The sequence below is a fragment of the Cucurbita maxima genome, unplaced genomic scaffold (assembly GCF_002738345.1).
Source record: "Cucurbita maxima cultivar Rimu unplaced genomic scaffold, Cmax_1.0 Cma_Scf00078, whole genome shotgun sequence".
NCBI lineage: Eukaryota > Viridiplantae > Streptophyta > Magnoliopsida > Cucurbitales > Cucurbitaceae > Cucurbita > Cucurbita maxima.
Genome location: NW_019272094.1, coordinates 379,169 through 390,025, shown reverse-complemented (window position 1 = coordinate 390,025; position 10,857 = coordinate 379,169). Strand labels below are relative to the sequence as shown.

The following is a 10,857-nucleotide window of genomic DNA, read 5'->3' as shown; positions in this document are numbered from 1 at the left end:
AAAAAAAAAAAAAAAAAAAAAAAAAAAACACAAATTCTCTCTTTAACTACATTTTTTTTTTCAAATCTATTTTATAGAAACAATATATATGCCTTTATACAACCTTAAAATGTAACTTTTGAGTTAGTAATTTAAGTATCTTGAAATTTTTGTTGCATAAATAAAGTTTGATCGTCTTAATGTGTCATTAATTGCAACCCGAGATCAACTTTGATGAAATTTGACTTCATTTAATGTAACTTGACTATCTTAGGGTAATTTGAACAATATTTTTTACATCTTTCTTGAAGTTAATATCATATGATTGAGCGGCTTAGTTTATATGAGCATGGATATACTAAGTAGCTTGTAGGTACATGAGATCGCTCCCTAAAACATTGAATGTATAGCAATTCCAGTGGAGGGGCACTAGTTAAACCTTCTAAATGAGTTTAGACAGAGACACCATACTGTCCTATGAGATATGATAAGATTGCACCTCAACCAAGGACATCATACGTTCACTGTTGTGGAATGCAACCTTACTAAGTATGAGAACAAAAAACACCACTAGAACCTAGTGAACAACTTTTAGGACCCGACAAGGTCTGTGACAAGTATGAGAACCACTAAAAACTTTAAGGCCTCCCCAAAAGCTTAGATTTACTAAGAATTGGATGTGATGAGAGCCTACAAGTAGGCTAGTTACTAAATATTTTTATTCCCACCTCATTCTACGTTTCTTTATCAAGTGTTCGTTGACTAATGGTTGAGGCAGGGAAGGAGATAGTATCCCGAACTCATTCCTCCTTTATAATAAACTTAAACCGTACCAGCTTATATTGATTTTTTATTTGTTTTAACTGTGGTGTGTTTGATCTCGGTTCTTGTTCTAAGAGCAGAGCAGGTACATAATATCACTGAGAAACTTTTAAACTCTATTCTAAGATAAGAAACAGAGAAACAATTACAGAAATCAAGAGAACATAACATAAAAACATATTGAAGAATCCCATAAATTCCTAATTTGATTAAAATATAATTTAGTGAACAATATTAAACAATCTTTATAATATTGATCATCATTCATGTGTGTGATTCTGTTATTTTGACAAAATCAGGTAATATGTAATCTGTAAAGCAACAAAATATGGCAAAAGGGCTGAACACAAGAGAGTGAATACTTCACATTATGAACATCAACCCATCTCATCTCACAAGATCCAAGTAAGCTACGTGGTTTAAAAACACATAGATATGAACTTTAGCAACCATCATCAGAAGAAGAAAAGAGTTGTTTCTTTACATAGGTTATGACTTGTTACCCGAGGTGATGGTTTCCGATGAGGGCGGTTCTCTGCTTAGTTCCTTGACAACAGCAGCCAGTGCTTCAGGATTCACACCCATGTCACAAAGTGCAATAAGGACAGAGAGGGTGTGGCGATCGATCCCGGCATCGAGTACATTAGACATATGAAATGCAAGGTCTAGCGATTCCCGAGCCGTTCGTGCAGCCTCTGGATCCATATGGAGAATCTAATGAAGGAGAAAACTACATTATTCACAAGCATTAAGTTTTTGTTTTTATTTTAGCAATGCTACAAGTAGGGATTGAACACAAATCAACTAAACTTTCCCAGTAGCATGTAATCCCTACTATATTCAACAACACAATTAGATACAATGTGCAAGAAATTCAGTATAGGGAAAGGCAAAACGATACTCAAAGCCTAAAATAGTCAAAGCAAGATGTAACTTTCATTCAATCTATTGTTTTTTTGTTTTGGTCAAATCATTCATGAACAGATGAGAAAAAAAAAAAAATTCAATTACACACTCAGTCATATGCAAAGATAAATCAAGAAATTAAGAACATCAATGTTTCAGAAAATATAAACACAACAAGGGTTTCTTATACTGTACAAGATTACCATTTCTTAGAGCCTATTTTTAATTTTCATTTGCATATTCTCATACCGTCAAGCCTCTTTGGGTGTGTACATGTGCGCAGCATACAATTTGTCTAAGATATCAACACAAGAGAACCAAAAATAAGCATATTATACCGAGGACCTATGGCTGTTCAAAAAGGAGACAAGAGTGTAACAACTAAGTCCACCGGCTGTAGATATTGTCCTTTTTGAGTTTTTGCTTTTGGGCTTCCCTCAAGGTTTTTAAAACGCGTCTACTCGGGAGAGGTTTCCACACTCTTATAAAGAAGGTTTTGTTTCCCTTCCAATCGATGTGGGATCTCACAATTCACCCTCTTCGGAGTCCAGCGTCTTGACTGGCACTTGTTCCCCTCTCCAATCTCTAATCGATGGGATCTCACGAGGAAGGAGCAAAAGTAAGAGAGAAATTACGCTTATGGGTGGTGTGGTGTGGGGGTTGTGGGAAATTAGTTTTCTTGCTACTTGAGCTATGAACTTCCAATGTTGGAGTCGATTTCTAACATGAAAAATAGAAAAGGGCTTAAAGCTGTTCCCTATACTTTATGTTCCCTTATTTTCAATGTTTAGCCTCAAATTATGTCCTCAGATTTGAAGAAAGCGCAAAGGGAATTAAACAAGTTTAAGAAAATCAAAAGATTCAATCTCGCTAGTTCGTGGAGCAGAAAGAAAAGACCAGATTCATTGAACTACTCTGCTTTACAATCCGGATCAGAAGCATCTTTTAGCGACCATTTTGAATTTCTGAATCGAAAATGAAAATGAAAATGAAAAGGCCTACTGTGCATTCAGGAAAAAAAAACAAAACAGGGGAAAAGATGTAGAAATAACATGATTTAATGGATCGAAAGCATGACAAGAACAGAAAATAAATGAATGAAATCGAAAACTAAACGTTCGATCATACCAGACGGAAGAAAGGGAGGAAGAGGCGGATGGTGCAATTGGGTTGAAATTTGAATCTGAAGAGAGGGAGATGGATAGAGTGCAACAATGAAAGCCTTTTGATTTAAGAAAAAATAATTGTCATTTGTGCATTGTGCTCTTCGCATTAATTCAAACCATCATTTTGGGTCAATTGAACACAAATAATCGCTCTTTTTCATCTTTCTTTTTGTAAAATTAGTTTCCTTTTTTCCTTTATATTTTGAAACCAACCATTTTGAATCCACTATTGAGTTTTTAGATTAATGTTTTACGAGTAATAATCGAACATTCATCGTTACCGAATTTTTTTGCTTTCTCTGTTTGTTTTGGTTTGGATTCCACCATTGTGTCGTTTTCTATCTTTTATCTGTTTGTTTTTTACTTCTTCATCTTTTTTATCTTTTTCTTTTTCTATTTCACCCGCATGGTTCGCTCGAGTATCAACCACCCAAGATGAAATGGGGAGAAGAAAATATTCGTGTAATCAAAATTGAGTAGTAAACGAGTCGAGTAACTCATCTTTTCACCAAGTAGGTCTTGAAATGTTACACATAATATAAAATCATCCAATTTGATCCATAAGTTTTCAATACTTAACAAGGGTCTTTGAGGGCATATTTGGCAAAATTGCATACGGTAAATAATTATATATAGTAGATAGTTATATCTGATAAATTTATATATATACGTTTGACTAATGCTTTTATATATACTAGAAGTCATCGATATAAATCTTTAGCCAATAGTCCTCTTTGCTTTTTTCTCTCCTATTTTTTGTGTTCATCTAAATTACGATAATCCTAACAATGTTATCGTACAATTGATAAGGAAACAGAGTCGTCCGCAAATTAGTCGTTTTGGTATAAAAGGACGACATAAAATGTCAAAAATTTATCGTCATAGTGTCACTCTAGAAGGGTTAGTAAGATGTTAGTAAATAAGTTTGTCTAGGCAAAAGAGTTATTAAAAGTGTAAAATACTCATAGGTTAGGTTGGATTACATGGATCCATAATCCAACAGGCCAACTCCAGCTTTGGACCAACCCACCAACTGCTTGCAGCCTAATCTAGAATTCATTCAGTACAGACCCAAACGCCACCAGCTAGCTAACCCATCCACGTTTCCCTTTAGCCCACCCCACATCAAACTCAACTTTAGCCATAAACCCATCCCAGCACAGAGAAGCCCACCAGACGACTCAGTCCAACTAACTTATGTGTACTAATACCAAATTCCTAGTATGTTTGTGCAATTAAGGAGGATTAATCAAAATTAGCTTAGCAATTAGCTCGAATTCCTATTAAATGACCACGTTTTAAATGTTTTTCTAACTATTAGATATGTACGATCTATGATCCAAATTGTAATTAGATGTAATGTCATGCACACATGCACAAGTATTATGCGACTTTGTATGCATGTGAACATAAAGAAATTATGTAACAATGTGCATGAAAATCATAGTAATTACCTAGCATGGAATTACATTGAACGTACGATAATTACCTACTTATATGCCTCTGTGGTGTTGTAAGACAATTACCTAATTGGAGTGATTATCTAGTAGTGTGCATGGAATTGGATAGAACAAGCTTGAAAATAGTAGTAATATATTTGAGTAAAGTTAGTGCCGTAAATAATAAAGATACAGGCGACCCTCGGAACAAAATATAATATGGATCAAATATTATAGATAAACACTGAATTAAGAAACCTAATTCACAAACCAAAATCCACCCTCATCATCCTTCTGACGGTCAAACTTCATATAAAGAAGCACAAAAGTTCAGGCTGAAAGCATATCTCAGTTTATTTCACAACTGTAATCTGCATCACATCTAAGACTTTAATAAGAATATACCTTTTTTGGGGTAAAAAGTAACTTCAATAAGAATATATTATTAAAACAAATGAGCATTTCTTTTTTCTTTTAAATTCATCCAAACAATATTTAACTCAACAGTAAACTATAGGGAAGTTACCTAACCAATTGAATGTGGGAGATATAATGTCATTGCCATCAGCTTCAGGGTTCGTCCAATTTTGGACACATTTGCTCTGTTGAAACTCCTGGATTTGCTCTGTTGGATTATTCATAAATAACATCAAAGAAAAGTCAGTCATGTTTCGAAAGGGGAAGTGAATCAATAATCTCCTCTCCGGCTGCTGACAAGATCGCCCACTAATTTATCATTGTCGTCCTCGCATTGATCCAAGTATTCCTTGTAGGCAGGATTATAAGCTGCAGCTGACTGTAAGTATTTGGTAGCTTCAGCCTTACGACCTTCATTGTAAAGAGCACTGAAACGAGAAGAAATAAGATATTAGTAAATTTCTTGTTGATGGAAGGGAATGTGAAACTTTTCTAATCACTGGTATGGTTGAGACCTTGCTAGCAGAACCAATCCATCGTAATAATGGGCTTTGCTCTTTGGTTCTTCTGGCTCTTTCATATTTGCAATTCTTTCCAGGTGAGCAATGCCTTCTACCATTTTCCCCTGACACAACAATATGACGAGAAATTTAGTTATAGAACGTAAATTGATACTCACAATGTGAGCTTCAAAAACAACAAACATGAATATCATGCCAAATTAATCGAGAGAAAACGGCAAATTGCTAGGGCTAACACAACAGTGTCAACTTCATTTAGCTAGTTATTTTCCAGATCAACTGGAAGAAACCATGGATTTCACTTCAAATATCTGGGGTGCAATCAAATTATACAAAGAATAATGAAATCTCCCAGCCACAAGTAGTTGAAAATGAAATAAATAAAAAGGAAATTAGACCAGTTCAACAGGTCCAGCTTTTGGGGCAGTTTTATAACTCCCTTTCCAGATATTTCAATTTTGACCACATTATGTAACAATGTCCATCCAAGCCATCTTTAAATTCTCTCTAACATGCAATTGAAGAGTTTACAATAAAGTTCCTAATAAACAGATTTGATTCAATCTATCTTGATCTCCTTGTTAATAGGCATAGGGGAAATCAATAAAACATGGACAATTCTCACCTGCCTTATACTGGCAACACCGGCCCATTGGGATGCAAGAATTAGAAGATCTTCACCCTCAGCTTCTGTGGGATGACCGGAAAGAAATAACTGAATAAGACACGAGTATTGTTTTAGCGAAATAAGAGATGAACAAAAAATGGGCATCAGACATTGTAAATTATGTTTAAACCTCTTGTCTAGGGATGTAAGAGATGATGCAACACAATAGTAACATATATGATGGACATATGGGCAAAGACAATGTACCTACTGATAAAACGCAATATTAAATATTTTTAATGGAAACTTTTTTGTCTCAATCATTCTACAGATTTGAATGTACCGAGTGTTTTCAGGATTTTGGGATACCTAAAAATAGCTCCATTAAAAGGCTTGTACTCAAGAAAGCAACAAAAATAAATGCCAAAATCTACTTAGATGCTGATTGGGAAAGCTCAAAAATCTGGTCAACCACTAGATGTTGTTCATTTGTTTGGGAAAACTTTGTAACATGGTGAAGTAACAATTAGTTGTACCCATAAATGATGTAGAAACTGAAGACCACCAAGGTACAAATATGTAAAGGTATATGACTTATAATAGAACACAGGGAAACGAACCCTAATATGATACTTATACATTGGATAATGGAAGTCTTAGCAGAAATCCAAGTGACTACAAGAAAATAGAACGAAAATAAAAGCATGAAGAACACGATAACGACTTATCCAGCAATTCGAGAGAGCTGGAATCCTCTCCTTCAAAAGCACTCAGTCTCACTCCTAAAATAAAAAAAAACGCGACAAAAAACCCCTCTCAGTCCCCACAGGTTGTACTCTCCCTCAACCATCTGCTCCACTAACTAATGGTCCCATGTGCACTCCCATTTTACCCCTTCTTGAGTAAGTAAGCCGAATTGGGGGTCTCACGATACACCTGGTTTCGAAAAATCACCTTGTCCTTAGGTGAAAAGTAGGGAATTGCGTCTTCATAAAGTTAACTGATTCCCATGTAACCTCAACGGTTTGCTGGTCAACCCATTTCACTAGCCATTCTTCCTGCTCTATTTCATAATTCAATGCGTCAACCAAGGATTTCATCAGACATCACAGTCCACTTGTAAGTGTGTGGGAGGGTAAAGTTGGAGTATGTTCCATGGTCCAATAGCTTTTTTCAACTGAGAAATGTGGAATGCATTATGAATCAAAGCTTCAAGTGGTAATTCGTGCCTATATGCCACCCTTCCAACCCTTTCAACAATCTTATAGGGTCAAAAAATGCCCCATTTCTCAGCCATGGAACACTGCCTATACGGTCTCAGCTTCAAGAAAACGTCATTGCTCACAGCAAACTTTAATTCTCTTCATTTCAAATATGCATATTTCTTCATCTGATTTTTGCCAAAGCTAAATGTTCTTTCAACACCACGAAGGCGAGATCCCAGTCTAGTAAATGTCGTTCCAACGAATTGTTTGAAGTCTTCCAATCCCAATAGGAAATTAATGGTTGTGGTTGTCTTCCATAAACTACCTGAACAGAGTTGTGTCGATTGAAACATGTGCAATGCAAAAACACTTGAAGCACGTTTCCAAACACGTACTCGCTATCTACAAACAGTTATTCACTATAAGGCATCACAATCAACCAAGGATTTCATAATTCCAGCGTCAACAAAGGATTTCATTGGGCATCACAGTCCACTTGTAAGTCTTCAAGAGTAGGAGGGTGAAGTTGAAGTACGTTCCCTAGTCCAATAGCTTTCTTCAATTGAGAAATGTTGAAAACATTATGAATTGAAGCCTCAGGTGGTAATTCAAGCTTATATGCAACAGTTCCAACCCTTTCAACAATCTTATAGGGCCAAGAAATTTAGGAGCATCTCGCACACCCTTTCTTAGCCATGGAACGATGCCTATACGATCAAAGCTTTAAGAAAACATCATCTCCCACAGCAAACTTCAATTCTCCTCGTTTCCGATCTACATATTTCTTCATCCAACTTTTAGCATAGCTAATTGTTTTTTTCAACGCCGCAAGGGTGAGATCCCGGTCCAGCAATTGTTGTTCCAATGCACTGCTTGATGTCTTTCGATCCCCATAGGAAATTAGTGGTGGTGGTTGTCTTCCATAAACTACCTGAAACGGAGTTGTGTTGATTGACACATGAAAAGTGGTGTTGTACCAATTCTCAGCCCATGGTAACTATACTCATTTCTCAGGTTGCTCAATGCAAAAACACTTGAGGCACATTTCCGAACACTTATTCACTATCTCTGATTGGCCATCCATCTGAGGGTGAAAAGTTGTGCTCCATTTGAGGTGAGTCCCTTGCAAGGCAAACAACTCCTTACAAAAAAATGGCTCATGAAAATTTTGTTACAATCTGATAAAATAGAACAAGGGAAACCATGTAATCTCACCACCTCTTGAATGAACACATCAGCAACCTATTTTTGCAGAGAAAAGATGACAGACAGGGATGACATGACCATATTTATTCAGTCAGTCTACCACCTCCAAAATTGTGTCGTTCCCCATGGATTTCAGTAACCTTGACAAAATCCATAGTGATGGCCTCCCAAAATCTACCCGGGTTGACAGAGGTTGTAGTAATCTGGCAAGAGATAGAGCTTCAGACTTATTTCTCAGTCACACAATGCACTGCTTCACATAGGACTTGACATCTGATTTCATTCCTTTGCAAAACAGTTCTCCCGTCAACTTCTTGCAAGTTCTCAAAAACTCAGAATGTCCCTCTAGCACAGAGTCGTGAAAAGTATGCAGAATTGAGGGAATAAACGAGGATGATTTCAACAGGACTAACCTAGACTAATCTCCCTTGTTGTAATGAAAACTTCGGCACGCCTAAGGGATCTTCCTCCAGCGTGGGAATGACTATCTGCAATTCCTTATTATCTTTGACCTCTTTCTTGATCAATTTGACATCCATAAAAGAAGGGACAGCCAACACTTTTATCTCTATCAGTTGATGCATTCTTGATAACACATCGTCTAATCTATTTTGTAACCCAGACTAATATAATATCTCAAAATCATACCCAAGGTGTTTGGTCAACCAACGCTGGTATTGAGGTTGAATTTCATGCTGCCCAAGCAAATATTTTGAAGCTCTTATATCAGATAAAACTGTAAGCTTTTGCCCCAGAAAGTAAAGTCTCCATTTTTGGACTGCTAAGACTGCGACCATAAGTTCTCTCTCATATAGCCGCGTTCCATAATCTCAGGTTACTAACGGCTAAATCTCCACCCTCCACCAGCTTTGAAACTTCCTCCCACCTTACCAAGTAAGATCCACCACCCTCCTCGATTCCTTCCCATAAGAAGTTCTTCATTAAACTTTCTTTGTAACACAGAGACTGATTCTAAACGAGGAAAGAAAGTAAATAGGGATCCAATTTACTATATTGAATCAAGGTAAGTCTCCTTCCTATAGAAAGAAAGCCTTTCCCCAAGACAAGAGGATTCTTTGGATTTGCTCTAGGGTTGCAGAAAGACACACTCCTCGAATTACCACCCAAGGGAAGCCCCAGATATGGAAAGAGTAGTTAGGTATCTTCACAACCCACCAAAGTCACCCAATAGTCCAATTAGAGTGTGAATACTTTAAGACAATGATGAGACTTTTCCCTCCGTTTATCTTAAGACTAGAGATAGTTCCAAAGAAGGGAAAAGGAACTATCAAGATTAGTATATGAACTCTCCTCCCCAAGAAAAAAAAAAAAGATGGTTCAACAGACTAAAGATATGAAAGATGAGGTCCTCTCAGATCCTATCTTAGAATCCCCGACTAAACCCTTATCTACTCTTGCTGTCACTAAATTACTCATGATATCAACAAAGAGAATGAGTAGGATAGAAACAAAATGAAGATCTCATTACCAAGGATGTATTAAAAAAAAAACATTTCAAGAATTACATGATCAAGCTACATTCAATCAGGAGGGGGATTACTGAAAAGCTCACTTGGCCCAAGATCCCTTTTTCTTGTTTTTTTAATTAGTTTCCTCATGCACATAATTTCTCCCGTTTATTTTCCATTCCTTGTGCAAAATGCCCTTACCTTTCTTTTCTTGCTAATTGGTTACTACCGGGGTCTTTCATGTCTTGTTCATTGGCTTTCTTCTTAAATTAGATTTTAAATCTTTACCAATTTAATGAAAAGGGCGACTGTACTCAATTCTAAAAATGACCATGTATTGTTATCAGAAACTCAAATAATTGTCAACACATCATACCATTGTTATCACGAGCAAGAAAATCACACTAATAGGAAAAAGGAAATCCAACACTTAAACTCAGACCTTGGAAATTGCACGCTCTAAGAATGCAATAGCCTCTGCAGGTTGCCCATTTTGTAACAGAGTTTGTCCCATGACAATCAAAGCTCGAACATACTCAGGATCCTTGTTAAGTGCCTGTCTAAAATATTAAACGAGTCATGTGTGGCCTTTTTTTCAACTGCAATTTAGACCAAAATACCCACCAGAGTGGCCCATATAGAAGATCTACATGATAGTGAAATCTAAAGAGAGAAGACTAGCAAGCTTACCGCAGTAAAGGAATAGCCTTTTCTTTTTGCCCTTTTGATAGGAGTTGAACGGAAAGCTGTCAATGTTAATCATTAGCTACCTGAAAACGTTTGTATTACACTAACTTGAACCAACACAAAAAGAAAACTGAGCTCAGCATAATTTACAGCAAGCAATTCCTTAGGAGACAGCTTCTCTACATAAATTTTTTTCCACTTAGTGGGCGTATCCAACGGTAGTTTGCCTGGATCATTGGTTTCTCTGAGAGTTGCAGTGCCCACAGGAGCATCCTTGAAAGGCAATCCCAATTTACTGCGTACAGCAGGATGTTGGAGGGTTAATTGCTGCAAGATTGATATAAAAATAAGCCACTCAAAATATGCAATCAAACCACCAAAAAGTACTAAAAAAACAACAATTGAGTACACTTTTTTTTTTTTTTTTTTTTTT

The 10,857-nt window shown here is 36.5% G+C and overlaps 3 protein-coding genes across 8 annotated transcripts in view; 1 reads left to right on the top strand and 2 right to left on the bottom strand.

The window, feature by feature from the left end:
* LOC111472545 (exopolygalacturonase-like) overlaps positions 1 to 10,857 on the top strand; it is a 373,620-nt gene that overhangs the window by 56,107 nt on the left and 306,656 nt on the right. The gene's annotated exons all lie outside the window — the stretch shown is intronic.
* On the bottom strand, positions 1,143 to 2,965 carry LOC111472550 (mitotic-spindle organizing protein 1B-like). 3 transcript variants are annotated; one of them, XM_023118153.1, is made up of 2 exons: positions 2,836 to 2,945; positions 1,143 to 1,515 (listed from the first exon to the last, which is right to left on the bottom strand). In XM_023118153.1, the coding sequence occupies exon 2, from the start codon at positions 1,504 to 1,506 to the stop codon at positions 1,291 to 1,293; it is 216 nt and encodes a 71-aa protein (XP_022973921.1). In that variant the 5' UTR covers positions 1,507 to 1,515; positions 2,836 to 2,945; the 3' UTR covers positions 1,143 to 1,290. The 3 variants fall into 3 exon arrangements, 2 of the variants coding, with proteins under 2 accessions (XP_022973921.1, XP_022973922.1); XM_023118154.1 differs by lacking the exon at positions 2,836 to 2,945 and adding an exon at positions 2,046 to 2,105; XR_002715450.1 differs by lacking the exon at positions 1,143 to 1,515 and adding an exon at positions 2,506 to 2,672 and having other exon boundaries at positions 2,836 to 2,965.
* Positions 4,528 to 10,857, bottom strand: part of LOC111472541 (ALBINO3-like protein 2, chloroplastic) — a 13,046-nt gene continuing 6,716 nt past the window's right edge. The window contains exons 9-15 of one of the 3 annotated variants that reach the window (XR_002715449.1): positions 10,575 to 10,751; positions 10,428 to 10,483; positions 10,180 to 10,297; positions 5,876 to 5,965; positions 5,245 to 5,354; positions 4,839 to 5,157; positions 4,528 to 4,683 (exon numbers count right to left, since the gene is read on the bottom strand). Coding sequence is in view for 2 of the 3 variants with exons in the window: in XM_023118142.1 (XP_022973910.1) it covers positions 5,001 to 5,157; positions 5,245 to 5,354; positions 5,876 to 5,965; positions 10,180 to 10,297; positions 10,428 to 10,483; positions 10,575 to 10,751 (708 nt within the window). In the remaining variant the exon portion in view is untranslated. Of the gene's footprint in view, positions 4,684 to 4,735; positions 5,158 to 5,244; positions 5,355 to 5,875; positions 5,966 to 10,179; positions 10,298 to 10,427; positions 10,484 to 10,574; positions 10,752 to 10,857 lie in introns of those variants that run through there. The other 2 variants (XM_023118142.1, XM_023118143.1) reach the window with 2 other exon arrangements.

Coding starts and splice junctions, on each gene's coding strand:
- LOC111472550 (XM_023118153.1), bottom strand. CDS start 1,506: ATGGATCCAGAGGCTGCACGAACGGCTCGGGAATCGCTAGACCTTGCA.